Source organism: Centroberyx affinis, unplaced genomic scaffold (genome assembly GCF_046629955.1).
Source record: "Centroberyx affinis isolate AG114_WGS23_722 - 3 ecotype Tasmania unplaced genomic scaffold, CSIRO-AGI_Caff_v1 ptg004049l_1, whole genome shotgun sequence".
Taxonomy (NCBI): domain Eukaryota; kingdom Metazoa; phylum Chordata; class Actinopteri; order Beryciformes; family Berycidae; genus Centroberyx; species Centroberyx affinis.
In genome coordinates this window covers 828026-847701 of record NW_027281845.1, presented here as the reverse complement: position 1 = coordinate 847701, position 19676 = coordinate 828026, and the positions used below count along the sequence as shown (strand labels likewise).

Genomic DNA, 19676 nt, shown 5'->3' with positions numbered 1-19676 from the left:
ATGAACGCCACCTAGACTTTATGGATATTTGTGGAGCATGAAGAAGTAGTGTAATATTACGGCCAATTATTTTTTTATGATAGCTATAATCGTAATGTGTCAGTCCATATCTGTGGATGTACACTGCGAAAATGTCCATCTTAACAAGTCATTTAGTCTTAAATTCTTATTTTTCTTAGAATTAGAAAACTCAAACTTGTTTCCAATGCAGTTTCAGTTGTTTCTCGGGATTTCTGGGGAAAAGTGTTAATATCTTAAGGCAGAATAAGGCTGATCACTCCACTTGTATCAGGGAAAATTACATTTGATTCAGAAAATTCTTGAAACAACTTGACTTGCATTGGAAAATGTATAAATATCTCTCCCAGCTTTTTTTTTCGCTTGTTTTAGCAAAAATAAGATTTTAAGAGTCAATGCTACATTAAGAGGCTTGTTAAAACTGACATTTCTTGCAGTGTGATGCCACTCGATGCCTATACATCATATCGTGACGTCTGGATTCATGCGAGGTGTTGATGTTCAGTGATTGGGATACACGTGTAGCATTATAGCCTACTATTCTACATCTACCTGCCATTCAAAACAGAGATGTCTTGTGCTTTGTGAGGAGAAAAAGTTGTTTCATTGTCCAGTCATGTAATGAATAGACTATGGTAATATATAACCAAATGCCTAATATCATAACTTGTTGAGATGTTGGACTCTGAGTCTTGTTCAGATTATTATTCAGGTAATAAAATACAGAGTGATGTGGATCGAAAAGCCTCACAAATTATAAGATGAGCTTTTCGCAAGATCGTATTTTTATTCAGAACTGCCTATAGCCTATACCAAATAAAAACAGAAAATGAAGCGATCCCGACTCAGAAAATGTCATTATAGCCTGTTATCAAATGTCCAATACCACTGCAAATAGAAACATTTCATCCAAAGTGGATATGTGGGAAATATGAAAATATCACTTTGCACAATATTGTTTTGTTTGGAGGCACAGTGATGACAGGCTGAAGTGAAAATGTTGGACACTATGTGTTAGTGACGTGGATGAAAGAACGGAGAGCGTGCTGCATGCCCCGCCTCTTGGTTATTGAACCCGCCTTGTGATGCAGTCTCCATGACAACGATGGTTTCCTGGGTAACCCCCTCTAATGTTACCATGGCATCGTTTTGCATTTCCACATAGGCTAGACTTTCCAACTGTGGTTCATCATCACCATTTTGTCCTTGGAGAAAAGGGGGCAACGTGATGTGCATGTCATTAGGACAGTATGACGGTACAGCCTTGTAATACGATCATTTACAAGCATGTGAGGTTTAATGCGTTATTGGCTTCCTCAAGGGTGATTCAGCATCAGCAAATATCAGTCAATCAGCTTTATTAGTCTACTGGGTCAGTGAATAGCCTATATAGCCTTAGTCAAGGTGTTGGCATATTAAGGAATAGGCTATTGAGAAATATACTGAATATCTTGAAAAACTGCACCCCTGCAGGGCAGCTGAGCCTTTGTTTTCTTTTATTAAAACAGCTCAGCTGCTCCTTTTTTCAGAGGTGTGCTCCATTCTCTGAGTTGGCATGCCAACTAGTGCTGACGTCAAGCTACCTTTCATCCTGCAGCACGTGCTTTTAGTTCAAAGTGGCTGAGAACTCAGGTGACAGAGAAACTCAAAGGAGCCAAATGAAACAATCAACACTAATTAGAAGGCTGCATGATCTCCATATCAACATGTTGCCTTACAATATTTATGATGAAGTTGACAAATCATCATATAAACAGGACTAGATGCCAAGTTATGTGGGCATAACCTATAACCGTGCCATTCTCCTTATTTGACTGTTACCCCAAACAACTTTAAGAAATTATTTTGCAAGTATTTAATTTCTAAGTAGCCTAAGGAAATTAAATCTGAAATAATTGTATATAAAATTAAGCTAATGTATTAATTAAAATAGCTAATGGTGAATCATTTAATACAGTTTTATAAAGTGTCCTGTTATATCAGGAGCATTTCTGCATTCTAGTTATTATTTTATTTTATTTATTATTATTTATGTCTGTGATGATTAGTGTGACATTGGAAATTGCCACAAAATTCAAAGGAAAGACACTTCTAACGTTTTTTTTTTTTCTTGTGCACTACTTGGTGTATTACTAAACTATTAAGGTGGTATTTGTAATGCCTCTGAAATGTAGGTCTATTCATGCTTGTTTTCATGCTGAGCTGATATTGGTTGATACTGCTGAACACAACACAGAGGCTTCATGCTGAAAACACAGCTCAGTGCTGCCCTCAAGTGAAACAACTGAGCTAGTACAAGAGGGTAGGAATCATAATATTGAGTGCATATACAGTAGATAATATTTTGCTCCTGTTTTTCATTTGAAGGGATGACAAAGAGGTATATGACTGTACCTTGATAATTATGCCAATTTACATAGTAGAATTTAGTACATCATATGTCCTCCTCTGCCTTAGGCTATTCTAGTCTTATATAGCACTCCAACAAAGTATCCTCCCTTTTTCTTTTTTCCCTATCTTTCTTTAGAAGGATTGAAAATAGATCAAGAAATTATAAAACACAGTGTTTTTGCCATGTTACTGTCTGGGATTTGTCATGCAGGCCAGGAAACCACCTTGAATTCCACCCAGAGGCTTTTGTCTGACCCATAATTCTTAAGTTTCCCCGTGGACAAGAGGAATTACACTTTGTGTGCCAGAGTGCACAAGCTCTCCTTACTTACACTACACAGAGGGACTTTGAACAAGAACAGAAATGGACATATAGCTTACTTTAAATTAGTTCTGCAACATACTAGGTTTTTACAAATGGAAGTCCTGCTTTGAGGGATCACATCAAAGCTTTTGTAGTCTCTTCTATCAAGCAAAATTCAACCAAAGCACAGTTTTGTCAGGAAACCAAAAAGCATTTGTCTTTTTGAAAGTATTGCAGGGTTCGTGGCTCATCTAACTGTAAAAATGTGGAGTTTCCTTCCTAATCTTACCACTAATCTATGCACATGCATGCCGCCCCCCCCCCCCCCACACACACACACACACACACACACACACACCAGTGAATAACAAATATTTGAACAAGAATGGAAGAAAGGGAAATGGAAGAATGTGTCAAAGTAACAACATAAAGTTCTGTAAAATTCTAACAAAACAATAACATTGAATACCATCTTTTACACCACACACACACACACACAACACACACATGTAAAGTAAAACATCTGAAGAAGAACAGAAGAATGACTCAGACTAACATCATATGATTGTTTAGCAACGAGTCTCACAGCCTACCTTCTATCAGTGGCGGAGAGCTTCCAAGCTGAGTCTTCTCTTTTCGACCTCAGTCCCACCAGCCAGACAACATGCAGCCCAAGGCTCCAGGTGCTGCCGCCTGCCTCAGATCTGCTGAGTGGCTTTGTTCCCTCTGACTCTCCTACTGGAAATAAAGTACTTCTTCACTGTATTTTTAACCAAGGGAAAATGAAAACGTGTCGTGCGTGTTACCCAACTTCATTAATCATCTCCAGCGGAGCTCAACAGGAGTGCTGGTATGGGACACCTGCAGTTCAGCTGGAGCCTCTTGCCCTTGTTTGTGAAGAGGTAAGTGGCTCATTGGAAGTAAACTTGTTAGACAGTGTTAGCCCTGATAGGTTTTAAAGAATAATGTGTGAGTTAGTGTCCACTCACTATATTCCATATATTGCTTTTTTACCTCCGCCAAGGAGGTTATGTTTTCGGTGCCGTTTGTTTGTTTGTCTGTTTGCCTGTTAGCAGGATTACGGAAAAACTACTGGCCCGATTTTCATGAAACTTCATGGAAGGGTGTAGCATGGGCCAAGGAAGAACCCATTAAATTTTGGAGCAGATCCGGATCCGACTCTCGAACAAGCAATAATAGCACAAACCATGGTGGAGGTCTGCGCTCTCCGAGTGCCCTTCTAGTTTAAGTTATCAAATAAAGTCAATAAATCAATCAGTTTCTGTTTACCCAGCATATCCAAACACAGTGCTTACAGCAATTATTTACCAAGACTTACTTCCACAGTTATTCAAAAATTCAGAACCTTTTAATGACTACTGTGAGAAAAACACACTTTTCCTACACATTCTTTGAATAAGTAATAAACTTCAGATCTCTTTTCTCCCACACAAGAGACCACTCGTTCAACTTGTCCCCATGTTGCATAATACTTGATGTTGACATGTTACGTGACTCGTACATGTTTCTGTAGATGCAAAGAACATCCAGCGCAGAGCCGGTGGATAGAAGACAACATCAAGGGAAAAAAGTGTCAACCATATAGTGTGTGTGTTTATTTGACTTTTATATGTGATGCATACTGTATATATATATATATATATATATATATGTATATATATATATATATATGTTTGTGTGTGTGTGTGTGTGCTACTTGGGAACGACTAGGTCTCTCTCTCTCACTCTGGCTCTCTCTCTGTGTATGTGTGAGTGCATGCATGTGTGTACATCCGTGTGTGTGTGTGTGTGTGTGTGTGTGTGTGTGTGTGTGAATGAGCATGCCCGAGTGCTCCACAGCTGTAAGACGGTCACAGCTGGTACGCCTGAATGCACTCTACTGTGGAATCCTGGGCATTAGAAAACAGAGAGGAGGCACAGGCATCGAGTAAGGAGGGGACACACACACATACACACACACACACACACACACACACACACACACGTTACATACAGCCACACACACACACAGACACAGACAAGCGCACACAGTTGGCTTCACAGCAGCTGGTCCTCTCTGTGCCATGACACTACTGGCTCCAGGCAGGCAGGAGCGAGCGTGCAAGTCCAGGATCATGCTCAGTGCAGGGGGGGGTAGGAGGGAGGGAGAGGGTGGGTGTGGGTGTCAGTGTGTGTGCTGGTGGGTGTGTGTGTGGGTGGGTGGGTGGGGGGGGATAGTGGAGACCCCGGGCTTCCCCTCTCCTTGTCTATCTGCCTCTGTCCTCATCATGCCAACATTCACCACATGGGCGGAGTGATGCCTCGCAGCAGCATGCTACCTCTAATGATACCCGGCACGCCAAGAGGAGAGGTGCCGCTCGCCGTCCTCGCTCTTCACCAACGGACGTCACATGACGAACTTGTGAAGGGAACGCGGTGGCACCATCCGATGCATTTATTTACAGCATAGCACATTTTCTTCCCCCACTGATGATATTTTGATGTGGTGTTTGCCCTAAAACTGCATCTTGGTGCTGCCAGAAATAGAAAAACCATGAGACATATTGCTATTATTTCTCTGGGTGCCATCTATCCATCTGCTCTTTGGAGTACATGTAATGGCACTCTGGGGGCTATTCATAAAGTTCACTCTTCTGGATCAAGACTCTGTGTTCAGCGCTTTCAGTGAGACAAAGGAAAGCCCAGAAACCATGTCAGAGAAAGCATATACCCCCCTCCCTTCCCCCCCGGTGGGAAGAGATACTAAAGCCAACCATGGAAAGACTGTCGAGTTTCATGTAGGCAAGTGTGTCATATGCTGGAAAACATGTCTGGGGTGTGGAAATTCTGCAAAATAAATAAAAAGAATCCACTTATTTTACACTTTCTGTAAGAGCTAATTCATATTTCACTAATACAGTTGACTCTGCAGGGAAATGAAAAGTGCTTTGTCATTGTGCTGTGACTTTACCTGAATATCCCAGCGGCACCAGAGACGCTGTAGGCGTGATGTCACCACCCAGCCTCCTCCTACTGCTGGCTCAACTGTCCCCAGAGACGGTCTCCGTAGCAACAGAATGAGGCTGAGCAAAAGAGTTGTCCAACGACACATTAATAATAATTCCTTTTTATACTCTGCTGCTTTAGATTTCTAGCCACTTTTCAGGAGTCTGTATGTGTCGCGTTTAACATATAAAATTAACATTATTAGGGGATGGGTCAGCTGGATTCATTCACGAGAAGACGGACAGCTTGTGGTTACAGTAAGAGGACATGACCCTGTAAACTGTGTTGCCCTGGCTAATCCTCCAGATGTCCAGTGAGTAAGAGTGCCTGTCAGGTCCAGCAACAGTGTCTACTGTACATCAGACAGCTGGTTCAGGCTGGACCAAATATGTTGTTGCCCTGAGCCTCCACCAAACATCAGCAGTGAATCACCAAAATGTCCCAGTGGTAGTCACTGTAAATCCCACAGGTCCCATATTATGCATCTGTACTGCAGCAGGCATTGCAGCCTATTCTTTCTCAAATGTTGTAAAGTAGACCTGAATATGGAAACAACTGCTTGCGAAATTATTCTTTCTTTATTATTATTCCCTGCACTTTCAGACAGGTGAAAAGAGAGTGAAACTTGGCTTTGCTGAACTGCAGCAACAGACCATTTTCACAAACATGACTGACATACTTCCACTTTGTCTTTGTGGTATAGAACGGTTCTCACCATTGCCAGCAATGTCAAGAAGCTAACTTTCTATCTCTGCTGACTCATGAATCGAGGGTCACGAAATGCTAACTGGCGAACAAAGGCTAACAGTAATTGCTGGGCTGTTAACATTTTGTGACCCTCGATCAAATCACTTTTTAATACTCATGCAGTTGTCAGAAACGAGATGTCAATGACAACACCTGTATTGCGTTACAAGCTATACTGATAAACAAAGTAAGTGATCACAGACAGTCGGAGGCAACAGAAAGTTAACTTTTTAACATTGCTGGCAACGTGAGAACTGATCTATACCCTGCAGAAGTACGTCAGCCATGTTTGTGAAAAAGGTCTATATGCAGCAATAATTTACTGTTGCATGCACTGCATAAAGTAAAAAAGTGAGCCTTCTATCATGGCTACACCTGTACACAAACTCTACCCCTCCAGAGCCTCACTGTGCATGGAAAAAGCTTAATATCACAGTTGCACAAAATCAATTTTATTTTCTATTCTTTCCTCCACAACGGTGTCTTCTTTCTAATATGATCTTGGCGTAATGTATCCCAGTGTCACTGGAGCAGATAGTCACCTTCAGTTGAATTCCACTCATTTAAACAGACACACAGTATATGCTAGCATAGCATAAGGGTTTTCCCTGCAACAGTTACACTGACTCACTTACTCACTGACTCACCCTTCAGCATCAGGATAGCTTACTGAATTGGATGTAGCCACGATTTTCTTTTTTTTTCTTTTTTTTTTATTTCGTTGTCAGCGTGAATGACAAATGAAAAAGCCAGATAGTGAAGTGTGGATGTGTCCTTTTCAGTCAAATGTTACATGCTGCTGCAACTTCAGACTTGCAGACAGCAGTATATCTCAATGCAGTAACGGCTCTGGACTTTTGAATACAGAATGTCATCAACTGAAAATATATCAATGCAGTCAGTGAAGGATATTCTACCTGCATATAAGCCTGGATATAGATTATATGCTTGGTCAGTCGGAGTGTGTGTGGCTCTGTGGTGCTGTGTGAGGTTATCTGGCTAACGGAGTCGCAGCTTGGCAGTATACTGCAGTGGACCAGTGTCCTTGTGCCGCTCCTGGTGTCTGGCATTTTTCCAGCGTCTGCCCCCATCCCGCTGGGCCTCGATCTGACGAGCACGACTCACTCTCCTTTCCCTCTCCCTTCTCTCTCCCTTCTCTTACCACAACCCCGTCTCTCTATCCCTCCCTTCTTTCTATCCATCCCTCCCTCTTTCGACCCTGCCTCAGATGTACGGTTAGCTCCAAAGGACACAGAGAAGGACACAGGGAGCTGCATCGGACGATATTTATTTACCTCAGATGCTCTTTTTGTTTACTGCCTCCACTTTTCCAAGCAGGTCCCGTAGTTGTGTGTATAACCTGCCTGTTTTGCAGGGCGCCTCAGTAATAGTTCCTCTCTCCAGCACAATGATGCTGGAATGACTCACCTCCCAAAGGGTTAAATAAATTGAGTCTCAGTGAAGATGCACAGAAACAGCAGTTTAGCAACAAGGTTGTGGGATTGGTAGACACCCCCGAGGGTGAAAAAACAAAACAAAAAACGTAACAGAAAAAAAAAATTGTCTGAATGTATAAGGTGAGGTCATTTTGGCATAAGATTCTCATCAGACATTGTGATGATTTTGTGATGAGAGATTCACTAATGAGGAATTATTATTCACAGGAGGGTATTGCATCATCATATCTAGGAGCAGAAAATCTGTTTTTATGCAGCAACAAATCCAACAATGAGCATGATATGCAGAGCTCATCTATGCCATCGTATTGTTGCATCATGTTATCCAGTGAGATGGTAGTAGACGGTAGAAGACATAACAGGGTGTTTAAGCTTCATCATGGAGGAATTTCGACCTTTGTGTGTGTGTGTGTGTGTGTGTGTGTGTGTGTGTGTGCACGTAGTCAAGAAGGCTTTAAACTTGTGGCTGGTGCAATGCAGTATCGCGAAGCAAGGAACACAATACTCCCTATAGATCTCCAGTGTCCATACAAACAGTACTGTGCTCCAGGGACTGAGCTCAATAAGCACTGATACTCACCATTGATAAACATGGCTCACCTGGGAACTTTGGGTACAGCTAGTTCTCTAGTGATGCTACCAGTTCCTTTTTATGCTTGTTATCATTACCAAGTTGAATATGCAACATTTTCCACTCTTGACAGTGGAGACAGCCTATTAGTAAAAGTTAGACCAGGCTAACATCATAACAGGCAACCAAATATACAAAATAGATGTTTTAATTTGGGTCACTGATGATCTAAAAATATGTGGTTTGGATGGAAATCTATGATCAAGAAGGAGTGGGCACCCCACTAGCATAGCTTAGCCCTGCCTCTAGATGTCCATCTGTTGATTTTAAACTTGAGCAGTCTGTCTGTTCTGCAGCAGTGGAGTCCAGTCATGTGGCATCGAGGGCTAAGAGCATGCAGGTTTTCATTCCGACCAGACACTACATCGGATTTTACTATTTAGTGAAACACCTCTATGTTGAAGTTGTGTGAAATCAGCTGCTGTAGCTGAAGTTTGGAATGAATAGGTGTAGTTAGTGTTTGTTTGGAATGAAAACCTGCATCATCTTGGCCCTTCGTGGCACATGATTGGACTCCAATGAGCCACAGTGTTATCCCCAAAATGTATAAAAGAGTGGTTGATTAGCTTGATTAGCTAAATGGCTTGCTATAGGGTTCAAGGTTCAACAACAGTGACCCTTCATTTTCTTAACTGAAGTTAATTTTCTCTGCTCGCTGTTCCTCTGCCCAAATGATGATGGGGGCGTGTCCTGAAATCAATACCTCTTGGAAACTAATTCATTGTTGACACCCTCGTCTCCAACTTACACCACCACCCATCTCCACGTCTCCATATGATTAAAACACACAGAGCATTTAGAGTGCTGGGACCCTTCGCTTTTAATTAAAGCAAGCCAGCTAATGCAATGTGAACTGAGCTTGAGAGACTGCATTAACAGTCTTTGTAATGGGCCCCTGTCTCATAAATAATGGCTATGCTGTCATGAGGAACCTGGGAAAGCCATTAAGAGACAGTGAGAGGTGTGCGCATGTGTGGCAGCAGGCAGGCAGACAAACAGAAGGGAAGAGGCTGGGAGCCGTTGACGGCCGCCGGGCTGCCAGTAGTAACCTTGGCAAAGCCAAGTCTCACACAAATCAGCCCGCAGGACGCCCCATCCCCCGTTCCTGCTCCTCCTCTTTCACTTCCTCCCTCCGATCCAAGGGATTCCCTCTGACCTTTGGCTCATCTGTAAGGTCATTGCTGGTTGTGGTGCTTCCCTTCCCAACTCCAGTATTGATAATGGGGGAAGGGATTACTATTGATCAGAGTTTGATCCTCATTGTGAATGGCAAAACACAATGGTGTTTTTGTGTTTGTTCTATTTTAGCCATGCTTGTATATATTATTAATGAGGCTTGTTGCCAGGAAAGGTTACAAATAGAACTGCTGTGAAAAAAAAATGAAAAAAATTCTATGAAGATATCAGTTGAACCAATATCCAAAAAGGATTTAAAAAATGGGAGGGTTACAAGGCAGAAAGTGGATGCATAATTGCTGTTGCTACTGTTTTACCAGTAACTTTCTCTGTCAACATTACAGCTCAGACATCCATCTGACTGAGAAAGATCTGTCTCATCAAGCATACATTTGTAGTTCAAATAGGTTTTAACTATGCTGAACAAGGCTGAACTGAATGTGTGAACCTACTGAAATATTTCAAAAGAACAGCCTCAGCCTATCTTCTGTTTTCACAGCCATGTAATCATTGACTGTCTGCTTAATAGCTTTCATATGTTGGCTACTAAGCCTCATGACAATGTCATCTTGTGGAAAAATTTACAAAATAGGCTGAAATAAAACACCATTGATTTATTTAACGCCTGCTCATAATTCTATCTGAGAAAAGAAAAGTATCTAAAATGAAGATGGAATCGATTTTTTTTTCAATGGCTATAAAATGTCGATGCTGTTTGAAAATGTGACATTAACTGACCAATTGCAGCTTAGATGTGAACAGTTATGCTGCTAAACCTGTATTTTGAGCTTCATGTTCAAGACGTGTACCCCTTTAAATTGCCCACACTGCAGATAAGGTAAGGAGTGGTAGGCTTCAGTGCGGATAGAGAGCGCGTTTTTTCGCCCTTGCCTTCTCCATCACCAGCACGTCTCTTTGTATGCATAGCAATGCCCGACTGCAGGTTTGACTAAAGCTTTATAGCTACACCGGCCCAGTGGCCATACTGCTGATTATAGAAATGTTACACCACGTCTCACCTCTTGCTGAACTGAGACCAAGACCAGGAAAGGCCACTTGTGTCGGGCTCTGGCACTGTGAAATTGCATAATCTAGCCCACTACGCAGGGTGATTCTTTCATGCATGTCGTTTCAAGTCAGTGTCTGAAGATGCTGTTCTCCTCCTCACAATGTGGGCTATGAGGAGACTGCAGGACTCGCAGAACTCAGGCTGTCTCTATCCGCTGAACGGAGGGACGCACTTGACTCTGCTTGAGCATGTCTGCAACTGAGGCATTGGGCTTTTTTTTCCTAGATATTGTATTATGTGGCAAGTATGTGATAATAGAAGAGATAGAAATGTTAATTGGTCGGCTGACACATGAATAGGACTACATTCCCTGAGCGGTAGGTTAATGCCCACACTGAAATGAAAAAGTTGTTACCTTGGGTGACTTATGACTCATTATTGGTGCATACACATAACCCCATAAATCGTCTTCAGTTGTGTTTATTACCTAGACTGTCTTTGAACACCCTGACGGCCAGTTGTAGTCTCAGATGATCATCTTTTTTTCCACTCTCCTCCTCCCCTCCTTGCTTTTTTTTTCTTTGCAGATGTTGCCTGTAAGCACCTTATCAGGACGATTTACCTTTGCGGTTGTCCGCAGCCGGAGCTCGACACAGTCATACTGGCGTGGAGAATAGTGGAGGCAGACCATTCTGCTGATCCCAGCACCTTTGGTTATTAAGGAAAGCACCAGCGCCTCCTTGATCGGTTCCCCCTCCCTTTTTGTCAATCGCCATCCCACGACAACCTGCCCGGAGGAAAGGAGTCGGGGAGGGGAAAGCGAGGACACACCCGCAGATACTGTACCCGGTGTGCACGGCGAGGATGCTGCAGACAACATGAGGTGAATGTGATCGACCGTCCCAAATTGGAAATTCTTCCTTTTTTTTCTTTTAAGACATAAGGACTTGATGGTCGCAGCTGGTTATTCACCTCCCTGGTGTCAGTGTCCAGTAGGAACATCAACTAATATCCAGATATGAAAAAGATGTCTGCAGGTATGTATTAAATGAGGATGAAATAGCTTGCATGTACCCATCATCTTAGATTTCTGTTAAATACATTTTTTAAGTAGTGGCGTTATATCTTTAATTGGTTGATTTGCACCCCAGTAGAAAACGTGATGACTGAACCCTCTCAATAAGCCTGCAGTTCATTGTTAGTAATTTGCTGGTTGTTTCATAAATGGGTTGTATTTTGTAAAACAGTGTTTCTGCTGTGGAAGTGGGCATGATGCAGACCAGAGATACAGTTTTTCTCTTGAAACCTATTTCCTTCTATGGATAAATAATTTATGGATGTTTTTGAATATTTCAGAGACAGGCACCATTTGAGACTAGTCAGACTAAAATGCTCTAACAAAACTAAGCTGAAGTGAATTAATATGTGGTATTTTGTGTGTTTGGCACATGAATGAATCTTAAAAGCATCTCTTACATTTGTATTTTAGACTGCAGTGGTTTTCTATGATATTCTAGACAGGATGCTGTCTGTATGAATTTGGTGCCTGCTGCATTGCCATATTCATGCATGGCTTCACTGCAGAAGGTGGTCCGGTTCATTTCAATGGATATTGTCCATTGCAGCAGATCAGTGTTAGCACATGTCCTAATTCTTGAGCTACTGTAGGTTTATATGCAGGTTACCTCCTCCTACATTTACCTGCATTGAGCTGATTGATATGCAAGACGGATTACTTATTTCCATATTAATTTGCCCCAGTCAGGAGCAGCAGTGTAAGCCTCAAGTTTCCCAGAGCTGATTCATTTTGGATTGCATTGCTTATCACAACAGTATAAGTTTACATAGCTCATATCAAATCATATTAAATTGTTTTAGAGGGGGGGCTACATATTTTTCTCTGTTGTGTTGTTTCATTTTTTCTCTTCACGCTTAGGCAAATTCCTGACATCTTTGGATTAAATGGCAGTATTGAAGCACTGAATCTCGGATATGTCTCAAGTTCACCTGACCCTGTTGTCTGTCTTTGCTTTGTCTGTCTTACATGCAGCCAGATCCTAGGTGACATCCTGTGGCCGTCAGGTCTTTACGGTGTTGAGCCCCCTCCCTTTCCTGGCCCCTGCCTGCAGTTCTCCAGGCTGCAGGACCCAGACCCACTGAAAAGTGCAGGCCTCCTCCCCCTGCAGAATGACTGTTGCCACAGGCGACCCCTCTGACGAGGCGGCCGCACACCCGGGGCACCCCCAGGACTATGACCCGGAGGCCGACCACGAGTGTTGTGAGAGGGTGGTCATCAACATCTCGGGGCTGCGCTTTGAGACACAACTCAAAACCCTCTCCCAGTTCCCAGAGACTTTGCTGGGGGACCCAAAAAAGAGGATGCGGTACTTTGACCCGCTGAGGAACGAGTACTTCTTCGACAGGAACAGACCCAGCTTTGACGCCATATTGTACTACTACCAATCAGGGGGCCGGCTAAGGAGGCCGGTCAATGTCACCCTTGATATTTTCTCAGAGGAGATCCGTTTCTACGAGCTTGGGGAGGAGGCCATCGAGATGTTCAGAGAGGATGAGGGTTTTATCAAGGAGGAGGAGAGGCCTCTTCCTGATAACGAGTTTCAGAGACAGGTGTGGCTGCTATTTGAGTACCCAGAGAGCTCAGGTCCTGCTAGGATTATTGCCATAATCTCTGTCATGGTCATCCTGATATCTATAGTCAGTTTCTGCTTGGAGACCCTTCCCATTTTCCGCAATGATGAGGAGGAAATGCACAAGTCTCATGCGGAAGTCTTTTCACCCGAGACCAACACCACTATTATCAGCTATACATCCACCTACTTCACCGACCCCTTCTTTATCCTGGAGACACTTTGCATTATATGGTTCTCTTTTGAGTTTCTAGTGCGCTTCTTTGCCTGCCCTAGCAAAGCAGGATTTTTTGGTAATATAATGAACATTATTGATATTGTTGCTATCATCCCCTACTTTATCACTCTTGGCACAGAGCTAGCAGAAAAACCAGAGGATGGTCAAGCGGGTCAGCAAGCCATGTCCTTAGCCATTCTCAGGGTCATCCGTTTGGTGCGAGTCTTTAGAATTTTTAAGCTCTCCCGTCACTCCAAGGGGCTTCAGATCCTGGGCCAGACCCTGAAAGCCAGCATGAGGGAGCTCGGTCTTCTCATTTTCTTCCTCTTCATAGGGGTCATCCTTTTCTCTAGTGCTGTCTACTTTGCCGAAGCAGATGAGCCCGAGTCACAGTTCGAAAGCATCCCGGATGCGTTCTGGTGGGCTGTGGTGTCCATGACAACAGTCGGCTACGGTGATATGGTCCCAACTACCATTGGTGGAAAGATCGTGGGCTCCCTCTGCGCCATCGCAGGTGTGCTGACCATTGCCTTGCCTGTGCCTGTCATCGTCTCCAACTTCAATTACTTCTACCACCGTGAGACTGAAGGTGAAGAACAAGCCCAGTACCTGCAGGTCAATGTGCCCAAAGCTGATTCAGCTGAGGAGCTGAAGAAGAGCAGGAGCGGCTCGACCATCAGTAAATCAGACTATATGGAGATCCAGGAGGCTGTGAACAACAGCAATGAGGACTTTCAGGAGGAGAACCTTAAGACAGCCAACTGCACACTGGCCAACACAAACTATGTCAACATCACCAAAATGCTCACAGACGTGTAGTCATCTGCTATTTTTCCCCGTCACAGTGGGAAATGTGGAGCTGAGCAACTGGATGGGACAGGTGTACAGCCTCCCACCTCACATGTGCTGGAATATCAAGGCAATAGAATTCAGGATGTTCTCGTCATTTTAAGCGATGAGAGACAGAGAAAAAAATTACAAAGACCATACGCTCACCTCCCCCCCTCCCTCATCCTGTCTTCACTCCTCACACTTTGCCCTTAAAACACCTGACAACATAACTGTCAAACAGTGTGCAATTTCAAATTTTGCATTTAGATTTCTGCATGGAGTTGGCTTTGTCTGTGTGGCTGTTAAAAACCAATACCTAAAGATTCCCTGCTCACAACAGTAGCCAACAGTAGTGCACAAAAAGAAAAGTAAAAAGGGAGAAACATAGTAAAAAAAAAAAAAAAAGTCAGATCTTTGCTTCCAGAAAAAAACAACACAAACCCTGCTTTACTCCCCTATTCCTTAGTCCCTCATTCCCCAAGGCACACTGCTCTGCCATGCGCTTCTGAAGAGCCCTATTAGCGTGCTTCATATGCTGCTTCCTGGAGCCAATGAAACAAAACTGTTTGTGGTAAACGACATAGAGATAAAAGGATGTGTGAGCATAAAACGAGCACACTCCGATGCTATGGCCTGTGGGTGACTTGTGACGAGTTTGGTGGTAAAGTACTCCACTTTATTTCAAGGATGAATGACAGCCATCAGCGCTAAGCTTATGGTTCGACACCTTTTCTTCCCAGTAGACATCAGTATCTGATGAATGACTGAGAATGGCCTTGACTTTTCACTGCTTTGGTCTTACATGGTTTATGTACTGCAATGCAAGCTTTCCCCCTCCATTCACCCAAACTGGTCTTACTGCAGAGCTTTGAGGACAACTTGAATGTTTCTTCCTGTTTCATTTGTTTTTCACAATTTCACACATACTTATTCATATAGATAGGTAGGTAATTGTGACTTAACTGATGCTGTAGTTAGATAGGTACTGTTAATATTAAATGTAGTCAGTAGATTACTGCATGACATTCTTATCTGAATGAGAATTTTCACTTGTTTCACAACTGCCATTTGCTTCAGCACACCACTGTATATTGTCTGTACACTGCCCTCTTTACAATCTCAAGTCCACCACACTTTTAAAAGGATGCCTGCCGTTAGATGTTACAAGAACCTACAGCTTATGTTAGAGGATTTCTTAAGGGATAATTATATGGCCAATCCTGCACTTAACAGGATGCAGTGTCCTTTGTCTAGAGATTCAATGTTAACACAACATTCCATGTAGAAGTCATTGCCATTAACTTTGCCAGGTTGCTGTAGAAGTATTGCAGCTGAGCTGTGATTTCAGGCAAATGCGTAACGTATAGGCTACTCTAGTTTTTAACATTAATCCCAGTTACAGAAGTAATAGACTCGCACTGCTGTCTTTTTCACAACTTTGCCACATGATCATGTCTTCACAATCAAAACGGCAATTTTTAAGGACTCGTGTATAGAATTATGCTTCCCCTTAACTGCCTTTATCAAAATGGGTTTACGCTGCTCTCCTAGTGTTGCATGACCTCAAAACATTCCTAGAAGCATGCATTTAAGCTCAAAGAAGAAGAAGCCTCTGAGACTAAAAAAAACTACAATTAATACAATAGATATATTTATTTCAATATATATATATATATATATACAGTACACATATACGTTTATCTGAGAGTTAAAAAAGCAGTGTTTAACGTATAAGAGAAAGGGTAAAGAATCTTCGCAGATCATTGCCATGTTTTTTAATGAAAATAACACCTATTTATTCTGAGCACTGTTCCTGTAGCCCTATTTCAGAGCCTGTCCAGACACAGTGCCAAAGACACACTCTTACTAGCCATTACAAAAGCAGTTTCTTTAGGTATATTGGTGAGTTGTCCAGCAAACCTGACACTCATCCTGAATTTACAATTTGCTTCACTTGCTCACTTTGAAACTGCCTTCTGTAAAGTAGTTGTCGAAATGGAGGACATCGTTAAAATTGTATCTTCCCTAACCTGTTTAAGAATAACAATCAAAAAAATTTGCAACCACATGGGGTTTGCCCAACTCATTGTTTCTGAAAGGAGTTTTATTGGCCAGAATAGAATTTCACTCTAGCTATCCCTTGAGAAGTCATTGAGGCCAGGCCCCGAATCAGTCAGACATTTTTAAAAGTTGGCATTGAATGTGAATCAGGGCCTAAATCCAGGCTAGAGTCCAGCAAAGATTTCACCGTTCGCTCAACACTGCCAAGGTAACAGTCAAAGGCAGTAACGTCAATATGGAAAGTGATAATTAGCAGCAGTGTAGCAGACATTGGCTAACCTAGGTGTCCTCTGACTTTGCTCCTGAATCGCTTGCCTTTCTCCATCTTTTCATAGATGTCTTAAGTAATTAGAAAGGTGATGGATTAGGAGAGGGTCTGTAGCAAGAAATGACAAAATGAATTCTGTCATGTTTACTTCATGGGTAAATATTGTTTAATACAGTACCGCCAGGATGTACATCTTGATTCTTAGGATCTCATTCTGCAGACTACAGTCTTTAAGCTGCAGTAGCAAAATATTTTACACCATTGCTGCCATTATGTGCTCAGGATGCCTCATTTGACTGCCTAAAATGAGGCCTCTGAAGTTGTCTCTCTGTCCAAACATGTTTCCTCTCATGTGTCTTGAAAGGATAATAGAGAATTTTAGTAAACAAACTGAAGCAATTCTATTCACTGCTTTCCCAAGAGTAGCAAAAAGGTAGACTGAGAGGTTAAAATGGTCAATAACTTGCGGCTGGAGCCCTACTTGCTCATCGGGTCTGGAGTTGTTAAGCAATATTCCCATAATTCTTTGATGGAGGGTGTTGTGTGGAGAACATACTGTAGGTATAGAGATGTTCTTTTGATAGAAATTATATTAAAACCCTTATGGCACCACAAACACTAGACCTCCACACTGTCCAACCACGATCTTACTGATCATCAATTGAGAGTTGATGTGAGTATGTTGATGCACAAATATGTGGTAGTTTACATTGTGTGTGTGTGAGCGTGTGTGTGAGCGTGTGTGTGAACGTGTGTGTGTGTGTGTGTGTGTGTGTGAACGTGTGTGTGTGTGAGAGAGAGAGAGAGTGAGAGAGAGAGAGAGCCCACCACTGAATGTCAGTGTCTTAGCCTGGTTGTACAGCTGCATCTATGCGACAATGCACAACCACTTGCATGTCTGTGTATTTAGAAAAAAACATGCTCACAGTATGACCAAAAAGATTTAATTGTCTATGCATGCAAGTGCATTGTATTTTATTTTATTCATTCCTTTTTTACAGACAGATATTTATGACACACATCTACAGAGAGCATGTTTATCTGTTATGTTTGGAATTGGCCACGTCACCTCAGCCAAATTTACTGTAGCACCTCATATTGGAATACACTATATTGTAGTTGAATATCAACAATTATTTCTCCTCTAAGCACAAGGACAAGTAGAATCATTCTTATTGCTGTGCTTGCAGATTACTCTGTAAAATGTTTTTAATTCAGTGAAAACAACAAAGTAAATTGAAAATATCTTTTATTGCTTTATAGGGAGCACCACAGCCTCTAAAAAATAACATCTCTCAAGTGTTGAGGGACCCACCAGCAAATCCACACCATGAGAAGGGTGCCCAACAGTGAATACACTGAGAAATCTATGCAGAGAATGAATATTAGCTGGTAGTCTGGAAAAGAGAGTTCAAGTATAGAGTTTTGTGTTTTGTCAGCAATTACATGTTGGCCCTGAGAGCTGACGGTGCATTTTAAATGAACCTGGAAGTAAAAGTAACACACTTGAATATGCAAAAGTAGGATTGTTTTTGCTGTATGGTAAACACTCACACATGTTGGCTGAATGTGAATATGACCTTTCCAAACTTTGGGTTTATTTGAATTGCACTGTGAGCTCCAAGAGCCAATGCCCATCTGCTTTCACAAAGAAACTCTGAAAGCTGTACATTTTCCATTTTCAGTAGAGAGGCAGACTCATACAAAGAAACAAGTTGATCAATATGCAATCTGTATACATGTGTGTGTTTGAGAAAGAAAGAGTTTCTTTTTGTTTGACCCAAGAGCCTGATAGTGTGGCATCCACTGAAACAATATGTACAGTTGCTCACCTCACCCCGATCCTCCCCATGTCATGGAGGCCTGAAAACATCTATCAACTTTGGTACAGTGGATAATGGATTTTCTTTCTATGAAATGAAATGTGAGGGAAATAATGTACATAAAAACAATGGATTATGGAGCAAAAACCATGTACTATATACTGTATGTGAAGTCTGGATTTAAAAAGTAGTATTAAACTGCACTTTACAAGACCAAAAGGACAATCTATGGACAAGAAAAAAAAAAAAAGTCAAATTAAAATGCATATTAATCCTTCCAAATGATCATAACCATGACAAAGTAATATCAATAATGAAGCCAATAATAATTCAATCGAAGCTGTGTTTAGTGTGTTTATTGTGTGCAATGTCCTTAATCCTGATTACTGCACTATTGTGGTTAAAAAATAATGTCTTTTTTTTTTTTTTATTGACATCAGGTATGCAAGCGGGACATCCAAATACACACATTTGCATTTCTAATGGTGTTGACCTGGAATATGTGAGGGGTGTTTTTAAAATGCTAATCAAACCTTTTCACTCGCATCACATTATTGTTTGCGAGATATTTAGTCTGCCAATGATTTGAGGGATAATTTTAGCCGAAGAGTGTCTGTGCCGGTACAAAATGCCATGAATCGATCAAAGCCCTCTTTGTTGTTATTCTTAGGACATTCAGTCAGAGTCTTTGAAGCCATGGGCAGTGTGGAGGACATTTTCGAAAGGCTCCTGGCATCTTCAGCTTCTTCCTCCTTTAAGTGCACGGTATATGCTCCCTGCAGTTTAAAGAGAGAGCAGGGTGTTCTATTAATAGCCTTTTTGTTGGAGAGATAGGAGCAGGAGCGTGAGCAGAGGAGGAGACGGAGGGAGAGAGAGAGAGAGAGAGAGAGAGAGAGAGAGAGAGAGAGAGGGAGGGAGAGAGAGGGAGGAAGGGAGAAGGAGAAGGCAGAGGAGGTGGAGCTGGAAGGAGGCTATATTCTTAAAGAAATTCCTCACAGTGAACTTTCTCTGACACTACAGTCCCAACATCCCTCTGGAACAAGCAACAATCAAAAAGATGAGACATACATTCATTGCTGTTTTTTTTTT

General features: G+C 42.1%; 1 protein-coding gene across 1 annotated transcript; it reads left to right on the top strand.

Annotated features, from left to right (window-relative positions):
- Nucleotides 1-12926: 12926 nt before the first annotated feature.
- Nucleotides 12927-14423, top strand: LOC139663574 (potassium voltage-gated channel subfamily A member 2). The gene has a single exon (XM_071542286.1). The coding sequence runs from the start codon at nucleotides 12927-12929 to the stop codon at nucleotides 14421-14423; it is 1497 nt and encodes a 498-aa protein (XP_071398387.1).
- Nucleotides 14424-19676: the final 5253 nt, after the last annotated feature.